Source organism: Manis pentadactyla, chromosome 15 (assembly GCF_030020395.1).
Source record: "Manis pentadactyla isolate mManPen7 chromosome 15, mManPen7.hap1, whole genome shotgun sequence".
NCBI classification, from domain to species: domain Eukaryota; kingdom Metazoa; phylum Chordata; class Mammalia; order Pholidota; family Manidae; genus Manis; species Manis pentadactyla.
The window spans coordinates 19,433,697-19,457,769 of record NC_080033.1 but is presented as its reverse complement, the minus strand read 5'-3'; the positions used below and the strand labels follow the sequence as shown (position 1 = coordinate 19,457,769).

At 45.6% G+C, this 24,073-nt stretch overlaps 2 protein-coding genes across 3 annotated transcripts; both read right to left on the bottom strand.

Annotated features, from left to right (window-relative positions):
- Nucleotides 1–4,588: 4,588 nt before the first annotated feature.
- On the bottom strand, nucleotides 4,589–16,578 carry LOC118933989 (cytochrome c oxidase subunit 6B1). Of its 2 annotated transcripts, none has more exons than XM_036929044.2 (4): nucleotides 16,424–16,578; nucleotides 14,607–14,723; nucleotides 13,338–13,438; nucleotides 4,589–4,777 (listed from the first exon to the last, which is right to left on the bottom strand). In XM_036929044.2, the coding sequence occupies exons 2-4, from the start codon at nucleotides 14,710–14,712 to the stop codon at nucleotides 4,724–4,726; spliced, it is 261 nt and encodes an 86-aa protein (XP_036784939.1). In that variant the 5' UTR covers nucleotides 14,713–14,723; nucleotides 16,424–16,578; the 3' UTR covers nucleotides 4,589–4,723. The 2 variants fall into 2 exon arrangements, with proteins under 2 accessions (XP_036784939.1, XP_057348918.1); XM_057492935.1 differs by lacking the exon at nucleotides 16,424–16,578 and adding an exon at nucleotides 15,156–15,272.
- A 2,173-nt stretch (nucleotides 16,579–18,751) lies between these two features.
- ETV2 (ETS variant transcription factor 2) lies at nucleotides 18,752–22,977 on the bottom strand. Its single transcript, XM_036929097.2, has 7 exons — nucleotides 22,968–22,977; nucleotides 21,635–21,757; nucleotides 20,813–20,962; nucleotides 20,509–20,568; nucleotides 19,771–20,253; nucleotides 19,212–19,324; nucleotides 18,752–18,972 (listed from the first exon to the last, which is right to left on the bottom strand). The coding sequence occupies exons 1-7, from the start codon at nucleotides 22,975–22,977 to the stop codon at nucleotides 18,772–18,774; spliced, it is 1,140 nt and encodes a 379-aa protein (XP_036784992.2). The 3' UTR covers nucleotides 18,752–18,771.
- Between the last annotated feature and the right edge of the window lie 1,096 nt (nucleotides 22,978–24,073).

The following is a 24,073-nucleotide window of genomic DNA, read 5'->3' as shown; positions in this document are numbered from 1 at the left end:
GATATTGATCTTAGCAATGATTTTTTTGGACTTGACACCAAAACCCAAGGAAATAAAAGCAAAAACAAATAAGTGGGACAATATCAAACTAAAAAGCTTCTGCACAGCAAAGGAAACCATCAACAAAAGGAAAAGGCAAGCCAGAAAATGGGAAAAAATATTGGCAAACTACATATCCAATAAGGGGTTAACATCCAAAATATACAAAGACCTCATATTGTTCAACAGTGAAAAAAAAACTAACTAATTAAAAAGTGTACAAAGGACTTGAACATTATCCCAGACATATAGGTGGCCAACAGGTACATGAAAAGGTGCTCAACATCATTATCAGGGAAATGCAAATTAAAACCACAATGAGATACCATCTTATACCTGTTAGGATGACTATTATCAAAAAACAAGTGATAACAAATGCTGACAAGGATGTAGAGAAAAGGGAACCTTTGAGTACTGGGTGGAAATGTAAACTGGTACAGTCAGTATGGAAACAGTATGGAAGTTCCTCAAGAAATTAAAAATAGAAATACCGTATGATCCAACAACCCCACTTCTAGGCATATATCCAAAGGAAATGAACTCACTATATTGAAGAGGTGTCTGCACACCCATGTTCACTGCAGCATTACACACATCACAAAGGTATGGAAATAACCTGAGTGTCCATAGACAGATGAATAGGTAAAGAAAATGTGATACAAATGTGATGGAATGCTATTCAGCCTTAAGAAAAGAAGGAAATCCTGCTATTCGTGACAACCTGGATTATCCTAGAGGGCATTATGCTTAGTAAAATAAGCCAGACATAGTTAACAATACTGTATTATATACTTGAAAGTTGCTTAGAATATATCCTATATATTCCCACCACACACACACACAAAAGGTAACTATGTGAGGTGATGGATGTATTAACTAACCTTATATGGTAATCATTTCATAATACATACATGAACCAAATCATTGTATTGTGTACCTTAAACTTACACAATGTTAGATGTCAATTTCATGTCAATAAAGCTGGAGGAGGAAAGGTCCCTGGACTCCCTTTCACCGAGAGTTCAGGGTGTTCAGTTGGTCATCGCCGTGAAAGGCAGCCTCTAGAATGGGGGTTGGGAAGTGGCCGAGAGGCAGGGTTAATGCCCTCCCGCTTGCAGTGCTCTCCAAGCACTGTCCGGGACACCCTCCACGCACGCTCAGCTTCACGGCTCCTGAAGTCCTGACGATGGCGTCTCTGGAGCAGTGGTATGTTCTTGACATAATGGGTTCCAGTAGGTACCTCCCAGTTCCTCAATTTAATGATTGTAGGGGAGGGAGTTGGGTCCTGTGGCATGCCTGTTTGTATTTTCTTAAGAGCAATTTCTGCAAATCCAGGCTAGATTCATTTCTCCACATCTTTCAACTTTTAAGTTTTGATTTGAATCTAAGTATTTTTGGAAACCATTTCAGTACTCAATATACTAAGTATCTCTAAAAGATAATAGATTAAAATACCTCAACATCATTACTCCTAAAAAACTAATAATTCCTTAATGAAATTTCCAACTGTCTCATAAATGTCATTTTAAAAAAGTTTGATTTAGGATCAAAATATGTATTTCTTAAATCCCCTTTAATCTGTATGTTCCCCACCACCACCCTTGTTTTCTGCATGGATAGTTTTTATTGGAAAAAGTGGGTCATTTTTCTTGTAGTTCTCCAGAATCTAGCTTTTTCTGATTGTATCCTACGATGCAGTTAACACCCTATGGTGTTCACTATCCTGTGAACCAGTGGTTGAATCTGGAAGCTTGATGAGATTCAGGTTTGATTTTTTTGGCAAAACCATTTCCAGTGTGTAGTGTGTTTCCATCTGAGGCATGTCAGGTTTGGTTATCTCCCTTTTGGTGCTTTTGCAGCCATTGATATAATGCTTAGATTGATTAGGGATTGCAAAATGTGGATATTCTAATTGTTTCAGTTCTTCATTTGTTAACTGTGATACCAGGTTATGTTTTAAAGTAATGTAAACCCCTACTGTGAAGCTATATTCAATCCTGGAAAATGTGGGGTTGTGTTGAGTTGAATACAATGAAATGAGGGTGTGCTACTAAATCCAAATTCACATGACCAGTTTTACTGTACCAAATTCCTCACATTAAATCCCTTTCTGCTTGATGTCTTGAGGTTTCTATTTTCTGTACTGACCCCTCTTACACAGAAACCCACAGCCACATTAACTGGCAGAGGGATGGAAGCATCCGTTTTCTCACTTGTAAAACTGAAGTCAGAATGATACATTGTTCCTGGAGTTGTTGAAAGGCCTGAGGTAAGACAGGTAAGGTGCCTCAGCACCTTTGGAGTTTTACAGCCTGCAGCTAGTCCCTAAGGGATAAGGTAGTAAGGTCCTGCACTCCACTGACACAAGGAAGGTGGATGAGAAACGGTCTTAAAGCAGTTCCCGCAAGAGGGAAGCAGATGAGAAACTGCTTGGCAAAAGACGGTAGAAGCAGCTAGAAGACACCACGAGGAAGAGAGTAGGCAAATCCGGAGTGGGGGACATTCTACAACACGGCTGGCCTCTTACAAAGGTCCATCTTATGAGGGCAGGCGGCGGGGGCGGCTGTTTCAGAATTTAAAAGAACCTAGAAACGTAAAAACCAAATGCAGAATGTGAACCTAGATTGGATCTTGGTACAGAAAACAAACAAAACAGTATAAATTTTGGGGGTACAATTTGGGAAATCTGAATATGAAACATTAGGGAATTTATTTTTCTTAGGAGTGATAATGGTTTGAAGCAACATGTCATTTTTCAGAGATACATGATTAAGCATTTAGGAGTGAAGTGTCAAGGTGTTTGGAAACTTAAATGAGTCAGTAAAAATGTGTACATATAAGCAAAGTAAATATGACACAATACTAACAACTGTTAAATGTATGTGGTGGGCATAAGGGCAATCATACTGTTCGTCCACTTTTTCTGTACATTTGAAAATTTTCATAAAATGATGAATGGGGAAAAAATATTTTTAAGATTCCCTGCCATCACAGAAATTTCATTTTATTGATAGGGGGACAATTATCAAGGATGAGAAAGAAAATATAGGGAATATTAATGGGAAGTGCTTAAGAAACAAAAGGAGTCAAGGTCTGTAGTGTGGGAGCAGAAGTTGAAATAGTAGGTCGAATGGTAAGGAAAGGCCTTGAGGGTACATCTGAGGAAGACCTGAACGCAAGAGGGACAAAGTGGGTGGGTATCTGGTGGAAAGTCATTACAGGGAGAGTAAACAGCAAATGCAAAGGCCTTGAGATTGGAGCCAGCCTGGTGCACTGAAACATCTCATTTGCTCATACAGTATCAAATGAGAAGTGGTAGATCAGAGGAACTACGAGAGCCATATCAAATTTTTATTAAATACATATTTATAGATGTTTCTAGATGTATGGGCTATTTCTGGAAGGCTACACGGGAAACTTCTAATGGTGGCAGCCTCTGGGATTGGACAACAGACATCAGGGAATGTCCTACATTTTGACTTTTCATTGGACTTCCTGTTTCATTTGAAATTTCACCAAGTTTAAGTTCTTTCTCATTTCTAACATATGCCATAAGCTTCTACAGTCCCTCAAAGTCCCTATGCCTTCTCTAGGCTCCAGTTTACAGCCCTTCCTCCTCACAGGCACCCATGTCAGAAGATCGCTCCCTAGGACGATTTGTCCTTAACAAAACAATCGCCTGTTTGAATATGCTTCAGATTAATTTGTCACACAACCATCCGAACAGTTTTGAATCAACACCAATTTGGCCACAACATGATGCTCCAGCTGGTCATGCTGTCTCAGGGCGTCCCTGCTGACAGGTTTGATGGATGGCATTTTTGGACCATTATTGTGTGGCAATTCCTTTGGGGGCATCAAGAAAGAACATTTCTTAATTTGGCTTTCAATCATCATGGTGATCAACATAAAAGAGGAGGCCCAAAACACAGGAAGAATTTTACACATTGTACAGAAGACTGCTTCTTAGATGATAAATAATTCACTGTTAATTTCTTAGGTGTAATAATGGTAGTATGGTTATATGTAAAATAAATCTGTATCTCTGAGATACATATATCTACTTCTGGATAAAATATGATCTCTGGGATTTGCTTTAAAATTACCCAGGGGGGGAGGGGAGCACATTTATTTAATGTATTAAATATTAATATTAAAATTCACTGGTTGAGGAAAGAAAAAAAAAAGATGAAATCAATTAGTCATTTCTTCGTAATTGTTAAAGCTAGTGATAGGTACATAGGAGCTTTTATTATGCTAGTTTTATGCTGTTCAATAATTATGTAAGTTTTAAAAAACTGTACAGTTAATAAAGTGTATCATACAGATAAATTTTAGCATGCACAGGGGATTGAGGCTACTTTGTATAATCACTCACCCTACCATCTGGTATAGAGGAGGTGGTCAAAGTTTAATAAAATAAGAAACAAAAAAACAAAATAAAATAAAACAGAAAAAATAATCACCTGAAGCCCCTCATATTGGTTAAAGTACTAATTCCAACCCTGGCTCTTGGCCAATCATTCAGCTCTTTTATACATACACAGTCTTATACTTTTCCAATGAGTATTTATTATTAGTTAAGCTATGATTCAGGATCCCAGGGTGGGGATCACCATGTATCCAGGTCCCCTTTCACCACCCTGGGAGAAGGAAGAGAACAGAGAGGTGGGGTGGGGCCAGTTCAGATCTTCCCAGGAAACGTGCCTTCTGCCCGGCGGTCATCCCAGGCAGACACCTGTGGAAAGAGAGCCAGTGTTACTCCCTTCCTCTGTGTAGAAACCAGGTGGGTGGACTTTTTGTCCTCCTCACTTTGCTCACCTGTTCAGTCAATCAACAAGTAGCCCCAGTACCTGCTATGTGCCAGGAGCTGGGCAACCAGCAGTCACCCAGAAAGACAAGAATCACTGCCCCGAATGAGCTGACCCACTGAGGGAGTGGGGAGGACGAGTAACAGGCAGAACAACCCCAGACTCAAGGCAAGGCTGTCCGTGGGGGGATGTGACTGCAGGGCTTCAGGAGTGTGGCTGGGCCCTGGAGCCCAGAGTCAGCAGTCCGTGATAAGCATCAGAATAGGAAAAAAGGGATACTAGGCAGCTGTGGAAAATGCTGATCTATGCTTCGGCAAAAATGAATCTCCAAGACATAAAATCTGTGCAAAAGGATGCCAAACTGAATACAGAGTGCTGATCACTACTACTGATCACAGGTGCATGCATACATGAAAAAATGACAGAAAGGCCCATACCAAACTGTCAACACTCCCCAGAAGTAACACTGTAACTTGTGTACCCCCCGACTACAGGCAGTTTAGAAGCATATCCATTTTTATGCACACATGCAGACACACACACACTCACATTTACATGCTGTATATGGAAGGCAGTGGATAGAAGCATGGATAAGACTGAATGTGACCCTGCTCCATCATTTTTCCAGTTGTGGTCTTGGGAAAATTATTCAACCTTTCAGGGCCTCAGTTTTCAATTCTGAAAAATTGGAATTTATAACAGTATATACCTCAACCTATTTTCTTAGCATGTTTGCCCTTATTATGATAAAAAGTGCTTACATAGTAGCTGGTCCATACTAAGTACTATGTATGTGCCTATTTTATTTATACATACATATACCATATCACAAATATTCTCTACTACAAAAAATATATAACCTGAAAACTTATGTGCCCATAAAAGCCTAAACATGGATGTTTACAGCAGTTTCATTTAAAATTGTCCTAAGATGGAAACAACCCCCATGCCCTTCATTTGATGACTAATAAAATGGGGTTCCCACACACCATGGAAAAAATTAAGAACACTCATGAATCTCAAAATGTTAAGTGCACACAGCCAGGCCCAGAAGGCTCACAGTGGAAATCCCATTTCTATACATTTTGGAAAGGGCAAATAATAGCGGCAGAGAACACGTTAGTGGGGGTCCTGGGTAAAAGGATGCAGAGGGTTTGGCTAAAAAGAGGCAGTCCGAGGGCACTTTGGGTCAGGGAGAATGTTCTGTGCCCTGTCTGTGGTGGTGGTAACACAACTGTGCATCTGTCAAAACTTAGAACTGAGCCCCCAAAAGTGTAGATTTTGTTGAATATATATTGTTTAAATATAAAAACCACTTGATTTGAAAAAGGGGCAAAGATCAGCAATATATGTTGTGTTATTTTAAGGAGAAAGATGACTGGGAGAGACCAAAGTCTTCAGGCAGGAGAGGGCATGTGGGTAAAATTCTAGTATTTCCAGATTATCTTGCCTGGCTTTTAGTACATCCGTGTATCAACAGGCGCCTGCTCAAGGGTGGAGAGAAGTATGGCTTTAGTGCATTTGCATCATTCCTCAGGGATGGAGAGAAGTTCATCTCCATATCAATCGGTAATTACCTGGGCAACAGAGGGCTTATCTGTACCTGAGAGGTGAGGAGAGGGCTGGTTTTGCTTCAGCCAGAGCAGAAACGAATCCGCCCTGGACTGCAGTTTGTAAGCAATAAATGGATTTTAAACTTAAAAATAAATAAATAAAATGTATGCCAGTATCTTTCTAAAAAAAAAAATATATATATATATATATATATAAATAAACTGGGCGATACTATATAGGCTGACCTACAACTTGCTTTTTCCACAAATTGTAGAGCTCTTTCTACGATTCTGTCACAAAGATCAAAATAAATGTACCATCATTTATCTAACTTGGGTTGTTTCTGAATGTTTTCCTTTACAAACTGCAATGGACACCTCTATTCACAAACATTTTTGTAGGATGTTTAGATGTGGAAGTGCTATATCTGGAGTATGATTTTTTTCATCTTGAAAGATCCTGCCTAACTGACCTCAAGTGATTGGGCCAGTCGCTCTCCTCTGGAGCATGCCCACACTCCCTCCTTGAGTGTGCACTTTGCTTTATTGAACTACCCTTTGCTAGCACCTGCTTTATCTACCTGTGAATTCTTTCTCAATCAGAGTCAAAAACCCTCCCTGTCCAGGCTGAGGTTTCACCTAGGGTGCAGGGGACACCCCCTGACGCAGCTGCCCGGCAACATTTTGGCAACCACAAGGAACTCCAAACAGGGTACTCACTAACGGTCTAGGGAAGGAGCGATTCTGTGCTACTTTAAGGCACTCCTTGTCTTTGCCTCTTGGATCTTTGGTTGTTCTCGCCGCTTCCTTGGTGGGCACAAGCCGACCATTTAAAAGCCCCTAGGGTGGCTGCCAACTACTGTAAGTCTCCTGTGTAAGGGCAAGTTGGTTGTGAAACAGATTGACTCTAGGCCACCTGCCAACCTCAAGACAGTGTCTGCGCATCAAGGTACACTGTGAAGCAAAACAGCCCACCCCACCCCACCCCGCGGCACACTCCCTGCAGTGTAGTCTTGGCTCCCATGGCTCCAGGTCCCCCACTCATGGTGCCCCCGGGCGCCTCCTCTGGGACTCAAACACTTCTTCCTCTCGCTTCCATGTCTATCTCCCTGCCTGCACACCTACTTCACTTGCCTCTTCATTCACATCTGGACTCCCAAATTCTACGGCCTTGTTCTCTGCCTTTCACACCCATCACCCTCCCCTTTGGGAAGGGCAGTCTGTTGGGTCTGTCTATGCCAGCCAGGGTGGCCTAGAATTTAAGTGATGTTCGGGACACCAAAAGACAGCCAAGAGAGAGACCCTGGCCTTTTGGTAAATCTCATAACCCATCTAATTTGATGTCATCACACTGAGGTGGTTCGTCTCCCCTCAGGGCCATTGAAAGTGAGGTTATCAGGATGCTCAGTCACGAGGAGTCTACCCTGGACTTCAGGGCCCTGACCCCTTCTCCCCTAACTCCCATTCCTGGGGCTGCACCCGGGGAAGGCTTTGAGCCATAGGGACACCTATGCATGCTTAGCTGGGCTGCAGAACCTCCTGTGCACACCTGGTATAGGGCCAGGTGTGGAAGGATGCCTCACTTGACCTGTGCCCAGAGGTACTTTCGGGTTTCTGGGGCCACCTAGATAACCCCTAGCCCCTTGGGGATCAGGGATGCCTGGCCCCCCTGGTGGTAGTGGGAAACTCTTTTCTCCTCTCAGGTCCTGACTTAGGCATGGGTGACATCTCCTTCATTCTGAATGACTCCCATCAGGGTACATCATCAAAAATTGGGAGGTCTTAGCCTGGCCCTAAACTACTCACTCTTAAGGTGTATCCTTAAAAAACAGAGACACTTTTAAATTAGATTGGTTAAAAAGAAGAAGCTGATTTCCTTCTGTAACACTGCTTGGCCTCAATACAAACTGCCCAGCAGAGAAAAATGGCCCCCAAATGAGACCCTTAATTACAACACCATTCTGCAACTGGATATTAGTAACTAGAAAATCTTTTTATCAGTTTCTTTGTCTGACGGTATTGCTAAAAATTAACTGGTTTAAAGTCAAGTACTAGTAAAAATTGGGTATTCCAAAAGTTTCAGAAATTGATAGAAAATATTTAGCATTAATGATAATTTAACTAAAATAGACACGTCTTTATGGTTATCAGCATTAAAATAAAGTTTTATTCTGCCTAGGTTTACTTAGTCATTTAAGTTGAGGTTATCTGTTTACTCTCTCTCAAAAAAAAAAAAAAAAGAGGTCTGGGAGAATGGCTGACTTTGATATTTAATGGAGCCTTTATGGGTAATCTAGCATGGTTGTTAAACAAGTGAACTAAATAGGTATAACGGGTAAATTTTTTTAACAATAATTATGTGTTAAAGTATGTATACCTAAAAATAGCTTGAAAATCTTTCTGGTAACCTGAAACCTTAAAGTTTCGCTAAGTTAAGTAATGAGTCGAGTTAAAGAATTAGGTCATTTCCAAATAAGATAAAATAATGAAACATTACTGAATATAGGTTTACCTACTTTTGGATTCCTTAATACAGAGAAACTAAAAACAAATTTGACTCTATTAGTAAACACTTTCTGTGCTTACCGAAAAGACTGTATTATTAAGAAGCTCATGTTTCTAGAATTATGTATTCATAAAATTGCAAATCTAAAGACTGCTACTGTAACAGTTTACAATTGCTTACTTCTTAGTTTTCACTTTCTTGATAATTTTGACAACTTACCCAAATCAAATTTTAAATAAAGTCCTTTTACTACTAGTTAACTCTAAGATTTTCCCGAGGGCCGCTGGAACATGTCAGAGGATTTTCTCTCCTTGTAAAGGAGAACTACATTTAGCTAATTCAGCTTATTAATTTGATATATAAAATTACCTGGGAAGCACTGTCAAATGAATGATGTTGAACTTTACTGAACTGTTAATGTTACAGAAATAACAAAATGTCCTTGTCAATTGCCTTATAATGAACTCTTTTCAGATATTTAACCACCACCATTTTTAAGTCTTTTGTCATTTATACATAATGTTTTACTCAGAACTAGTAGAAAAACTGGTTTCAAGCAGAACAAAAATTATGTAAGACTGAATAAACTGAGGAGGGTTTTAAATTTTATGAGTTTTCATTTCAAATATTCCTGATATTTTTAAAAATGTGCTTGTTTTTAAACTTTTTCTCTTAAGCTAACTTATAGCAGTCTAGTAAATGATACCTTTTTAAGTAGAACTGGAATATTTGTCTTTCTCTACTTGACCCCTCCAGCATTTGGAAACTGAGTAATTTGGTATTTTATGTCAGTGTATTAATTTACGTAAGTTCAATAAGAATATGTTCTCCTTGTGACAGGACATAATTGAAAACTGTTTATATTACCGAGGCTTTGACCGAAATGTATTTGAGAGACGTGCATAGACTCAGGTATGGTCAGACAGCTTTAAGGAACTAAGGTTGACTTTATGGAGCCAATAAAGCCCTTTGGAAGAATTGGCCTGCTTACAGGGTTCTCAGCAGCCTTACCAGGTGAATAAGGAAGGTCACTTCCTGGCAAGTGCCGGAACCTCAAATATCTTGGAGACCTTGAGAAGAGAGGAATTCACCCAAATCTATAGGTACTGCAGATGAAACCTCATGGCAAGTCCCTGGCTTGCCTTCCCTGACAATAGGAGGCCTTTGAGTTCAATCTGAAATTCCTTATGAAGAGTTCTAGCAAAGCACATTTAAAAAAGCCTGTGTGATCAGTGGCTGTTCTTGTATTTATGTAACTAATCAGGCCAAGTGTTTTGAAGCTGATCTTGTATTACAGACAAATTAGTCTTAGGATGGTTACCCCTAATAAAAATGAGGGTGATTTTAGAGAGAGAAGAACTGTATTTCAATAGTACACCCTTATGGGTATTAAATTCTAATATTGGTCATTGCAAAATGGACTGGATCCTAAATTCTGGTTCCTTAAAATATCTGGCTATGACTCTGCAAACATTTCCAATTTTCTCCCATCATTTCAACTGGGGTCCTACTATTACTAGTTCTCATATTCGGGCCATGCATTCTTAATCTCCTTGTCAAGTTTGTTTCCTCCAGGTTATAAAAAATCCAATTCCGGATGTTGGGATTTCAACCTACCCACCACACTGATGAAGACACACATCAGCAACCCTACAACCTTGCTGCATCCTCCTTTTATGCGCACGTGTCTACCACGGCCACTGCCGAGACAACTCTGAGTCCTCCTCTCCCAAAGACAGCAAGGAACCTGCTGGGATCCATAGGGAGGGCCAATGCCCCTCCTCAGCAGGAAGTAGCTACAGAAGAACGACGACACCCATTTTCAAGGGTCCACGTTCCTTGAGGACAGAAATGTTACAGTAGGTGGATAGCCAGACAATGAGTAGGGAGGAGGTTGGGGACTTTGCCCAGTGTTTACATTCAGTCAGATGCTTGTTTATATTCTAAACATTTTATGTAAACTGTTCTCTTGGGATGTGGGGAGGGAGGATATAGATACCAGACCTACCAAAACTGACTAGTTCCAACACAGAGGAGTTGACCCCAACTTCATCTCAAAGTACATTATACTCTCATTAGCATACTAAAAGTCACAGCCCTTGGCACCATGACAGTTCCAACACAGACCATCTAAGGACAAAAAGAGGGTGTCACCCTAGTGCCCAGAAATTCCCTCCCTATTCCAAAAATACCCCACCAAACCCGATGAATATTCCACCCGTGCTTAGCTCTAGCTATAAGACTGCCCAGTGGAAACCCCCCAACCCTGCTGCTCACCTCTGAAGCACACCTGCACTCCCTCCTCAAGTATGTACTTTGCTTTATTAAACTACTCATTTGTATAAAAAAAAAAGACCAATTTATACAACTGTGAACACTTAGCATGGTGAACCTTTGTAATTCTTGCACCAGACTGCAAGGTAAAAACCAGGATTTCTCTGTTGCTTCTATAGGCTATGTTTCTTTGATGCCTTGAGTGGGGATGGATAGCTAGAACTGGATTCTCTTATCTGGACTTGCTCTGTCTAGAGTCCTCAGTTCTGTGTGAGTCAGTCTCTCATTCAATGGGTTTCTCTGTCTTGAGAAACTAAAAATTTTTTTCAACTGGAAAATAAAAGATGCTTGGGAAGAATGTTTTCAACACATATAAGGAAAGTGCTGGTATCCCACCCCCACCTCTCCCAAAATACACTAGGATTAGAGACGAATTTTAGAAAATACACAGGGAACACCTCGAAGCTACTACAATACTGTCAGCAAGATCAGGAGGATGAGGAACATCTTTCTGCCTCTTCCTCTATTTTTAAGTTTCTGTGGAGTGAATGTACTGCTTATAAAACACAAAAACAATAGCAAAAGAAATACCTATTTTTACTTCACCAAGCTTTTGGAATAAAGAAGCCAGGGCAGCTGGGTGTAAAGGGGCCTGTACAGGGTGCATTTATATCCAGTCCTAACAGGGCAGACACAGCAGGCACCTGAGGGGAGGAACCACACAATCTGATGCTCCTTCCCAGGTACGCACAGGCCCAGGTCCCAGAGACTAGGGTGTGGGGCGGCACCAGGCCTGGAAGCATGTTTCCTGGAATCCTGTCCAGCATGCACACAATGCAGGCCCTGAGGCCAAAGGAAGGATGTTACAGAACCACACCACCACGTTACCCCAGATCACCCAGGGACAAGGAAACCCTGGGAGGGCACAAGGTACTCAAAGACACTTGAGACAATGTGGCCAGAGAGGTGGAGGAAAACCAAGCAAGCTGAGAAGTGCATTAAGGCAATTTGAAATAAGCCCCAAAAATGTATATCAAGGATGCTTAAAATACTGAAAAATTAGAACATAATTTCTATCAAAAAGGGACTAGGTAAATAAAAGCATTTGTTAAGTTATTATAACAAAAAAGGCATATCTATATGCACTGTCATAAAAAAAGGCCTCCAAATACACAGATAAGTCAAAGCAAGTCATAGAACAGACTGTACACATCCATGCAGAGTTCTACCGGCTTATGTAGGATAAATTTATATAGAGAAACGGGAACGGGTTAATAGTAGCTAGCTCAGGGGAGAGGGACTGGGGAGCACAGAGGGCTTCTACTTTTTATTTTATTGGCCTGCTCACATTTGTCTTCTTTAAATGAGCACTGTTACTTCTGCAATAGCATCATATTTTGATTCTAAGACACATTTTTAAAAAATTTTAACATCACTGAAATTAACATGCTTTTTACATTCATTTCCAATGTTCTAAAAAAGATCCGAACATCTCTCAATATTCCTTGCAGTCGGTGGGGTCTCTGATTAAATGAAATTATAATGTTAAACATAAATTCTTTATGTCCAAAAAAGGGCACGCAGAGAGTATTAGATGGTGAGAAAAGGTCTAAATAAAAGAGCTGCTTTATTGTGTCTGTAGTTTGTGGAGATGCCTGGTGAAGTAGGGAGGGGGAAAATGACACCTGGGACTTGCTTCAGAATGTTCCAGCAAAGAAAAGAAGAAAAAGGGACAGATGAAGGAAACGAGGAAAAGTCTTGAAACTATTCAATTTGGGTAATGGGCATATTTGGGGGTCACTGAATTACTCTATTTTTTTGTATATTTGAAAATGTTTGTAATAAAAAAGGACAGAATTGCACAAGATCATCGGCTCCACAGGGACAGGGACCTGTTACTGAGTGTGTGGGAGCCAGCAAGATGGTCTAGCAGGGCCATGGCCCTAGTCGCCTTGGCTGAGAGCCCCAGTGGTTGAGTTTTGGTGAAAGGAGGAAAGGAAGGCAATTCTAGGAAGAAGAAAAGTCCAAGCCCCACAGACAGTGTGATGCCGTCCTTCCTCTGTCCCTGGCAGACGACCTCCCACCAGGTTACCACACTCCTCTCAGCTAAGACCCCACCCCAGTCCCCCCAGAGCCCCAGTAAGAAGCACATACCCAGGATAAAGGGCAGAGGGACTTGTACACCCGCCGGTACCATTCGCACATGGAGACATCACCCCCTTTAGCAGTCATTGCCTTCTCACAGCGGTGGAAATCTGTTAAGAAAGAGATTCAGGTCAGCCCAGACCAGCCCAGCTGGAACATATTTTCCATCAACTCACCATATACTTCTTCCTTAACAAGCAATTAGTTACACATACACACTCACATTGTAAAACAAGTTTTGCAAAGAATGCGTACTCTTACAAGTGGACTAAAAAGGGCTAGACACACCTCATTAAACTCATTTAGTAACCTCCACAGAACTACTGTCCAACTTGAAAATTCTCGTGTCAGGAATGATAGGGCAGCATGAAGGGCATCGTGGGGATTATGGAAGTCAAAAACCAGGGCCAGAGAAGGGGAAGATGGTCCTGATGCTAAGATGCTTGCATCCTAGAGAAGACAGGAGCGGGATTATCTGCTTTTTAAAAGTAGGCAATTAATTAAAAAAAAAAAATTGCCCCAGGCATTCCACTCCAGGGCACATTCCCTATAAAGAAAAGCACTAACGTGAACATCGAATTACATTTTTAAGACCGTTTATAGCAGCATCATTCATTAAGAGTCCCAAACTGAAAACTACACATGTCCATGAATAAGCTGTGGAGAACTGTACAGCCAGGAGAATGAGCCAACTACACGCCCTAGCATGGATCAACCTTCAAAACTGTTGCCCAAACACAAGAGAATACATACAGTATTTCCAAAGTTCACAGAGAGGCAAACCTAAACGAGGTGATAAAGTCAAAAGGTGATTTGCCCTAAGCTGGTAGGATTTATCTCTAGTGGGGAAAGTAGGGTGTTGTGTTCAAGACAGTGCGTGCAGTAGGCAGACGAGCTCAGAGTGCTGGCAGCATCTAGTTTTCTATCCATCCAGGTTATAGTTACACTGAGGGATTTACTTTAGAATTATTCATTTAGCTGTACCTTGTTTTATGTATTTCCTGTATGTATGTATGTATGTATGTTATATTTCACCCATACACACACATCTTAAAAAAAATTATAGGATCCAAAGTTCATGACCCAAGTCCAGATCTTGAACACAGCTGATGATGAGGGAGGGATACAGGCCTTGCAAGGCAGGATGTCCAGAGTAAAAGAGAAGAGGCTTGGGATGTATAAGTTCCCTAGGAGGAGGCAAGAGGTGAGCAATCTGAGGCCTGGAACCAGGGGAGGTCTGTATCTCCCCCCTGCACCCCCCAACAATGTCCTGCTTACCCAGATAGTTCTGCCAGCAGTTCCTGGTCTGGTTCTGGTTGGGGAAGCGGCTGTCAAAAGGGGCAGTCTGGTAGTTCTTAATTTTGGTCTTGATGTCTTCTGCCATTGTGCTGACTCCTGCAGACAAAGAGAGTGCATGCTGGCAGGGGCTCCAGGGGGCCTGGGCATGGGGATATCAGTCCACCTGGGCCCACTGCAGGCCCAGACACAGAAGAATGGGGTGGTGTGAACAAACCTCCACCCTCTCCCTCTCAACACAGGTGAAGGATAGGGCAATTCCCACACACCTCTGAGGGGGGAAGTCATAGCAGAATTTTTTTGGGGGGCTGGATGGGGACAACTCCTTAGTAAAATTAGGCCTTATTTGTCCTGAAATAACATTGGATAACATTCACTGAATGCTTACTGCTTGCCAGGCACTGCCTTACACACTTTACTCCTACAGCAGCTCTATAAGGTAATATAATAATATAAGGAGCTATTACTATCACTATTTCATAGACATGGAACAGGATGCTAAGTGACTTCCCAAAGTCATTCAGCACTCACATGGTGAAACTGCAGTCAGTCATCAACATAGCCTATAATGCAGAGGTTCTTCATCTCTTTGGTACCATGAACTCCCCTCAGTGGTCTAATGAGTCCTTTTTCAGAGTATATCTAAAGGCATTAAAAATTGGTTGGGGTGGGTAAAGGGGGGAGGAGAGGGGGATAAAGGGGCATAATAATTTGCAATCACAATATAAGTCGATCACAGGGGCTGTTAACACTGTGATGTACATTTGAAACCAATGTAAGATTGTATGTTAATGACATTTTAATTTAAAAAATTGCATGGATCACAAAAACAAGTTATACTTAGCTGAGAATTGATTAACTGCCACAATTTTGAAGTAACCATGAATGAGAACAATATTTTGTGACATCTTCAACCATGTGACAGAAGATGACCTGTGATTTTGATGGCTGACAAACTTGCAGATGCTACTACTACTGAGGTTGCTGCTTCCATTCCTAACTGAAGGATATTTCAATTAGAGATCAGTAAAAATATAGGTGCAATTCTCCCCTCATTCAAGTACTAGCACCCCTTTAAGTCTATTGATTCTGCAGACCTAGAGTTTAAAACCTCTGTTATAATGTCTCTCAGGTGATACACAATTTTCACCAGGGAATCTGAGACAACTGTCTCTATTCTAGAGAATTCGAGGAGTCGTAGGGTTACACAGAGGTGAGTTGGCCAGTGTTAAATCAAGCGACCCAAGGTGGTGGTAGAGATCTGGGCCACAAAAGCACAGTCTTCCGGGAGGGGAGAAGGACGCGGGGAAGGGGACGTAGAACACCAGTCGCTGGGACAAAGATAAGATCCGAAGAGTTGTTCTGGATCTGGACCCGCCATCTGGGAGCGAGGGTGGATCGGGGATGGCGCTACGGCCCCTCCAACGTCCCACCAGGAAGAGGGGCCAGGCACGAGAGGGCCATGCCGGCGGCCTGGGGATTAAGAGCACAGCAGTCCAAATGACTGAGTCCAAATCCTGGTCGCTGGCTAAGTAACTTAGTATCTCTGAGCTTCAGTTGCCTAACGGTCAAAAAAGGGATAATAACAGGGCCGACATCATAGGGCTGGAAGGAGGATTAAGTCAATTAATATAAATTGCTCGGAATTAAGGAGGAACTAATCGTTAGCTACGACTATTAACAAAACAGGACCCCAGGGCCTGGAGAGGCCGGACGCCGCGGGCCAGAAACCTCCCCTCGTTCTCAGGGAAGCTGAGAACCAGGATGGGGTCCCAGGTTCCCCAGCCCAAGACACTCACCTAAAAATACCCCGAAGCAGCCAGCAGCTCAATGTGACCCTCAGCAAAGACGCCAGCGTCGGACAGGAAGCGGAATTAAGACCGGCCGGAAGCCGGGCGAAGGCGGGGTATAGTGGAGTCTTCCGCGCGGCTAGAGGGTGCAGAGAAGCCGGTCCCAGAAGCCATTAAGGCCACGCCCATCCATGTGACCTCAGACTTCCTATTGGGCTGAAAGCCTGTTCATCATCACTCCAGCCCAATAGTAAGCGTGCATGGCGTCTCGAAGGGCTCGGAGCTGGGGCTTAGAGGAGTCAAGTTACGGTTCTCATCACCTCCCTGTCTGTCTCTGGAGAAAGGGTTTATGGGTCCTGGGGTTAGGTAGAGAGTGGGCTTGGGAAAAATGACCCGGCGAAATGCTCTTATTCATGCAAAAATTATTTATTGAACGCTTATACTATGTGGGGTACTTCTATAAGAGTTGGGGATGCATCGCTAAGCAAAACACAAAAATCCCTACCCTTTATCATTATTACCGAGGTCAGTTGATGCGGGATTGAAAGCGAACCAGTCTTTCTCCCAGGATCATTTGTCAAATGTCATTTGTAAAGGAGGGGTTTAAGAGTTAAAGCCTGGGTCTGTGAAGTGTCTGGCAGAAATTGGTCCATCTTGGAAAATGGCAACTTATTCTGGTCACACAGCTGTCCTTAATACCTATTTTTCTCTCATATCCCATAGCTGATCTATCAAGAAATATTGTTGGCTTTGCCTTAGCAATATATCTAGAATCTTCTGCCACATTTGGTTCAAGCCACCCCTGCACCTCCAGCCTGGACTATTAGAGTAACCCACTGCCTGGCCCCCTGGCTTACCGGTTGTCCTCCACAACCAGTACACTCAGCCAGATCCTGTTAAACACCTCAGTGAAATCACCTCCCTTCTTTGGCCTAGAATCCTCCCCTCTGCTCTGGCTCTCTCTCTCTTAGCCTTCGGCCAAGTCCTCACAAATGACCTACACACTTTGGCCTCCTTTATACTAGTATCTCCTATCTCTCTTCTCTTTATTCCTACTGCTCCAGCCACACTGGCCTCTTGCAGTTCCTCAAACATGCAAGTTGTTTTCCTCCAAGGGCCTTTGCACTTGCTGTTACCTTGGCCTGCAATACTCTTTCCTGAATGCTTTAAGTGGAATGCTGTTCCCTCACCTCCCTCAGGTCTTTGCTTCAATGTCACTTTCTCAGACCAGATATTTAAAATTGTCATCTTGTCAGTTCTATCTCCCTTCCCTACTTATTTCTCCATAATACTTATTTTCTCACATACCATAAAACCTTCCTTTCATTGTGTTTATCTCTGTTTGTCTCCCTTAATATAATGGAAGCATCATAAAGGAGCAATTTTTGTCTTATTTACCAATATATGTCTAGCATCTAAAACAGTGCCTGGCACATAGGAAAAGCTCTATAAATATGTTGAATGAATTTCTTGGGTGAATAAAGGTGCTCCTGGGGACTGGAAGAAGGAGCTGTGAAAGAGAACTGCTTTCATTCCTCCCCTCAGTCTGGCCTCTGAAGCTTCCCACATACTGCGCTGGGTGCAGTGTCTAGGCCTACTGGGTCAGAGGTCTCTTACACATTCTGTTTTCATCAACGTTCTAACTATTTGTGGAACTATGTATTTATATGACTACATTCACCCCCTTCAATGAGATCTTCCTAAATCCTAAATCCCTCCCCTCCTACTGCTCCATGGCTCCCCTGTGCCCTTGGGACAAAGTCCAGGCTCCTCACAGTGGCCCACAATCCTTTGTGAATGGTCCATGGCCCCCTCTCCAGCCACACTGATATTTCAGTTCATTGGTTAGTGTTGTGAGATCTACCTCTACACCTTTGCTCATGCTGTTTCTTCTGTCTAGAACATTCTTTGCCCACCTGACTTCTTAAATCAGCTCTTTTCTCCTCCACAAAGCCTTCCCTGACCCACATTGCCCCAGGCTAGGTCAGGTCCCTCCTTTTTGGCCCCCTTAACCCCTTGGAGTTTCTCCATCCCAGCCAAGACCACTCTGGGCTGTCCGTCTGGTGATGGGTCCATGTCCCCACTGGGCTGGTCCAGAGTGTCAGTGATTGGGTCTGATTCCTTTACAGGTTCCAGCATAGGGCAGGCACACAGTAGGCTCTTATGGGTACTCAGTTTCCTTTGAATGTCCCATCACACATAGAGGGTTCCCTAAGGGCCTGGGTCTGTCTGGGATCACACAGGCAGGGGATATGTGGGTGTGGTGGCGCACACTTACTTAGGCTCCCTAGTGGGTCTACTCAGTATTAGAGGGAAGGATGCAGACAGCACGCGCGATGAAGTTTGACGGGATATTTTTATTGGGTCGCTGCTCCCTCTCCGCTTCCCCCATGGTCCAGATAGGCGAGGCCGGGCACGCGGCCCCCAAAGCGGTAAGTGTACTTTCGCCCACCGCTCTTGAGCACGATGTCGCGGCGGTAGTAGTAGCGCAGACCTCGGCTCAGCTTCTCATAATTCATGCCGGGCTTCCTCTTACGCTCGCCCCACAGCCGCGCAACCTAGGGCGGATTCCACGCTTAGTCCGACAGGATGGGAGAGGGAGGAGCTTGGAATGGACAACAGGGCAGGGGGCGGGTTCGGGTAGAGTCGGGACCAGAGTTAGTCCCAGTAACCCCGGAGGGGTCGAGACTAGAGCGACGCTGGCAGCGGGGCCAACTAGTAGGCAAACTGCATGGCCGGGCTAGGTTGAACAGGGGAGACTAGGGAGAGACTTGGCGGGTCTGGGAAGCTGCTCCACCTCTTTGGGGTTGCACAGCTGAAACTCGCGGCTGTTGCCGGTCCAGCGGATACAGCTGTTTCGCGCCCCGTCTTGGAGCAGCTCCAGGAGGAACTGCCACAGCTGAATCGGACCTGCGGAGTGGAGGCAGGTGAACACGCAGGCTTCCTGGCTCCAGACCGTATCGCTTTGATGACCCAGGAGTCCCGGCTTCCTCAGCTCGAAGGTCCAAGGGTCCAGGTCTTCCCGACTCTGGTCCCAGGAGTCCGGATCCCTTTCTCCTCGGGGACCAACGAGTCCGGATCCCTCCATATAAAGGACCCAAGAGTCGTCCTCGGGGACCATCCGGACCGTCATCTCTTTCCTCACACCTAACCCAGGAGGTTAGGTCCTCATCCCTTGCCCGCTAGAAGACTGCCAGTGTTTTAATCTCTCTCAGGACCCAGGCATATAGGCAACGCCCCCTCCTCTCGATCTGTTGTGTCTAAGCCCTGCCCCCTCACTGCCAATTTCCCGGGTCCCGCCCCCTTAGGCGCCCAGGCCCCGCCTCATAAACGCTGTGGTCTCGCGGACCTCTCACCTCTGTGGTTAGTTTTCGGGTAACAACGAGATAAGGCTGCTCGGTCTGGTCGCTGGCTCAGTTCGGAGAGAGTGGTGAGATCTGAGCTCAGGTGCCCCTTCGAAGAGGCGGTGCAATCCGTAAGCAGCCTCGAGTCCCAGGAGGTAGTATAGTCGGCGTCCGAGGGCGGTCCCCACGACATGGCCGAGCTCGCGCGCGGCTGCTCGCCGAGGCCCTTGCTCCAGTAGGTGGCGCGGTCGGGGCCAAAAGAACAGTCCCAGATGGTGGAGCTGGCGGCGGCCGGGGTGCGCCACCACGAGCTGGCCCTACTTGCCGAGGTGGTAACGTTCTGGCCTGCGGCTCCTTCAGGACCAGCGAAGGAGGCGTGGCCCAGGCCGCCCGGGGCGGGGCCCAGGGCTTGCGAGACGCTGCTCCAAGTGCCCGAGCCAGTGCGCTCCAGGTCGGTACAGTCCCCAGACCACTGAAAAGCCTGAGGGGCGGGCTCTGTGAGGAGGAACCGATCCCAAGTGAGAGGAGCCCAGGTGTCCCTGTCTCGGGCCCTCTCGGGGGCTCCAGGAGTATAAGCTCTCAGCCCCGGCTCCCGCATCCCGCATCCAGGACATGCCACTTTGAGTACAAGCGTGCCCCGTCTTAACCCCGTTCCCCTTCAAAGACTGAGGATTCTAACCCTCTAGCCACGGTGGAGGACCAGTCTCCTCCCACTCTCCCCCATCCGGCCGTCTCCCCGCACACACTCACCCGCCCCCCATGGAGCTTCTGTCTGCCGTAACGTGGAGTCCCCGTCCAGCCTCGGGAGCCCTGCAAGGGATGAGGATGTAGCTGAGTTTGCGGAAGGGTGTGAGCAATGACGAAAACGCCCCTCGACCACTCACTCATCCAGTAGTTTGTCAGAGACTGAGTTATTACTCGTAGCCCCTCCTCACTCAGACCTAGGACTCGAGGTCTTTCAACCTCCGAAGTTCAAGCCCCCACCCTCTCTCCGTTCTCCCTGTAGTCCAGGCAGGCCCCTTCCACCCTTAGACCCAGGAGCCTAGCCTCTCACCTTCTTCCCCAGAGCCTAGGGGTCCCAGCCCACAGCCACCTTTCCAGCACGTCCCCGCTGTCAGCGTGTCTCCTTGGAGGGCCAGTTCAGGGAAATAGAAGCCGAGTTCAGCTCCTTCTGCAGGCAGTAAGGAGGTTAGGGCCGGCTGGGGTCAGCAGAGGCCCCCACCCGGGCACCTTCCCACCCACACTGACTCAGCTCCAGCAGCCTACCCAGCCCTGACAGCCTGTTCCCCAGGGGCACTTCCTGTGGTGATGCTTCATCCCAGTTCCACAAGTCCATGGACGATGGTTGTGAATGTTCTGAGGTGGGGTGGGGGGAAAAGGGCAATGGGTAAGCTGGTGACACTTAGGAACTCTGAGCCCTTGCTTTCCTCAGACCCAAGAGTCCAGGCCTCTGCTCCCCCCTTCCCCAATCTTGGCCTCCTAGTGTCCTTTTCTCTCAGACCAGGAGTGAGGGATGTTAGCCCTCTCCTCCCTCACACCTAGGAGCCCAGGTCCCCAGATATCCAGTCCCCAGTTCAGCTCACCTCTGGAGGGTTCCTCTGCCCCCAGTCGGGGGTCTCAGCCCCATTTCATACTATGTACCCCCTCCCCCGGGGCCTGGGCAGGGGGGAATTTTCCGAGACGTCAGAGCTGGGGGTCGAAGACGGGGTCGAGTTGCAGGGGCCGGGGCGGGGCTGAGCCGGCCCCCCACCCCCTCAGGGATGGCTGCCTGCCTCCTGGTAGCCGCGGCTGCCCTGCTGCAAGGGGTGGCTTGGACTAGGACAGGAGCTTGAAGAACGGCGCGCTGGGTAAGACCAGGGTAAGGAGGAGTGTGTACGGGGTGATGGGGGCGCAGTGCGGGGCTTGTTGGACAGGTTCTCCGTCTTGGGGACTTGATCCAGCCACATGGGGGATGGTGGGGGAGGAGGGTCTGGGGTCAGTTGGGCTGCAACCGGCTTATCTGCAACAGGAAGGGAGATTTCCGGCCAGACCCGGGGTTGGCCGACGTCACATCTACAGGGGGACTGTGGAGGTTATGGTGGGGGATACAGCGGGGTGGGGGAGGCCATCCGGGGTATCCGACTAGGCTGAGTTCTCCCTTCTGAGGACTTTGAGAAGAATTTTCTGGGGCTGCCCCTTTTTCACGATAGCAAGAACCACCACGTAAACAGTAACAGTAATACACTTAGTTGACATTTATTGAGGGCTCTGCAGGCCACCAACTGTGCGGTGGGCCTTCCTTGAGTCCTCTTGAGGTAGGTACTGGTCTTATCCCCATTTTGGGCAAGGGGAAACTGAGACTTCTCTCACTTCTTTTCAAATCCAGATTCCGTGCCCTTTCCTTGGGACAAATGGGGAAATTTGAGTATGAAGTGAATACAAGAATAGAATTTTCTTAGATGTATGATGTAACAGATGTCTCTATAAGGAAACAAACACAGATATTTAGGGGTGAAGTGTTATGTCTATAGTTTGCTCCAAATTATTCAGGAAAAAAATCATGTATATATGCAACATACACATGTGATATTTGGGACATACACTAAAAAACTATTTGTTGTTTATCTGAAGTTAATTTAACTAGACATCCTTTTTATCTCCTAAATATGGCACACCTAAACCCAGGTAGCTTGGCTTCAGAGCCTGTGCTTGTGCCCATCCTGCTGTATTGGTAACCAAGTATTTAGCATTAAAAATATCCTCTTTAATATGGGCATTTTCCAATATTCACCCAGCTTGATATCAACCACTTGTCATTCTGGGGCTGGGGGTGTGGGCACTGCTCTTCTATCCCTGTTACAGAAGAGTAACTGGACCTCAAGAGGGAAACCACTTACCAGGTTACACAGTGGGTGGGGGCAGGTGGAGACTGAACCCCACTGATCCATCTAACCCAGGGGCCTGAAGGGTGTCTTGATCTGCTGTACCCCACCAGGCCCTGGGCCTCCTCTGCCTGAAGCTGGCCTCTCTTCTGTCTCTCCTGCTTCTGTCTGGGGTTGGGGCCTCTGGCTCTGGGTCTGTTGCACTAGGCCTGACTCCAGTGAGGCCTTGTCACCCAGTCTTTCCTGGTCTCAGTCCCTCTCCATCTATTTCCTTATTTGTCTCTATTTCTCTTTGGGGTTCCTCCCTTTGCCTTTCCCGTTGTACTGCCTCTGGCCCATAGTTCTTACCTCTCTCCATCTCTGCTGGCTACATTCCTTCCATCTCTGTCCGTGTGTCTCAACCCTGCCACTGATCTTTCTTTCCCTGCCCTAAGGACTTAAATGCCCACTCTTTTCTGTAATCATTCTCATCCCATCTCCTCCCTTGCCCCTGTGGTTGCAGTAAGCAGAAGTGGGTTGGGGTAAGGAAGGCTAGTGATGTGGGGGTGGGAGTTTTGGGTTCTGGGGCTAGGTGGTCCAGCCCAGGTGGCAGGGGGCTTAAGGGCACTTCCTGTCAGGGAGGGGGGACCTCACCCTCCTAACCAGACTGGAAAATGTGACGTCAGAGATGGGGCAGGAAGGGAGGAAGGCAGGAAGAGAGGAAATCTGACACTTCTCTTGGATGACCAGCTCCTCTGAGAGGACTTGCATTGTTTTCCCCAGTGTCCTCTAAAGCCAGGAGTTTTTGATGGCTATTGCCCTGGGAGACCTTCATTCTCTCCCCACACTGGAACCATTCAATTTTCTCCTCTGCTTGGTTCCTGCCCCAGCGTCCTTCCATCCTACAGCATGGTTGTCTCAGGGCCCTTTCTGAAGGGCAGGTCTGTGACATCAGTCCCCTGCTTGAACTTGATTTCAGCTTCCCGGGGCTTGCTGCTCCTTCAGGTTAAAGTCTAAGCTCTTAAGCCTAGTGTTCAGGGTCCTGCATGGATACTTCTTCAGAAAGGTAGAGACAAACTTGGAGCTGGGAAAAGAGGGGCCAGGGAGAGACCCACAGATGCAAAGAGAGAATACAATCAGATTGACAAGAAACAGGGGCACTCGCAGGAGAGACATTCACAGAAAAACACTCAAGGGGACTCACACAAAGACATAGACAGAGACACCGGCAGGGGTTTGGTAGAGTGAAGAAACTGGAAAACAGTTTCAGAGGTCCAGAGGGTGATAGCTGCAGAGACTGGGAGAGAGAACCACGGGAAGAAAAGATGGTCTCAGAAGTAGCCAGTTCCTTCAGGAAGTGCTCCCTGAGTCCCAGGTCAGCACTCTGTGCTCCCCCATCCCAACCTTGACCATTCTGAGCTGTCAGTCTGGAGTCAGATCTATCTTCTGGATCTGCATATCTATTGATCGTCTGG

Excerpts from the sequence above, each read along its gene's own strand:
- LOC118933989 (XM_036929044.2), bottom strand. The coding sequence starts at position 14,712 with ATGGCAGAAGACATCAAGACCAAAATTAAGAACTACCAGACTGCCCCT. Across the intron at positions 13,439-14,606 it reads CTGCTGGCAGAACTATCTGG|ATTTCCACCGCTGTGAGAAG; the intron begins GTAAGCAGGACA and ends CTTTCTTAACAG. Across the intron at positions 4,778-13,337 it reads CCCTCTGCCCTTTATCCTGG|GTGTCTGCCTGGGATGACCG; the intron begins GTATGTGCTTCT and ends CTCTTTCCACAG.
- ETV2 (XM_036929097.2), bottom strand. Across the intron at positions 20,569-20,812 it reads CCTAGGCTCTGGGGAAGAAG|GGCTCCCGAGGCTGGACGGG; the intron begins GTGAGAGGCTAG and ends CATCCCTTGCAG. Across the intron at positions 18,973-19,211 it reads AGCTGTGCAACCCCAAAGAG|GTTGCGCGGCTGTGGGGCGA; the intron begins GTGGAGCAGCTT and ends AATCCGCCCTAG.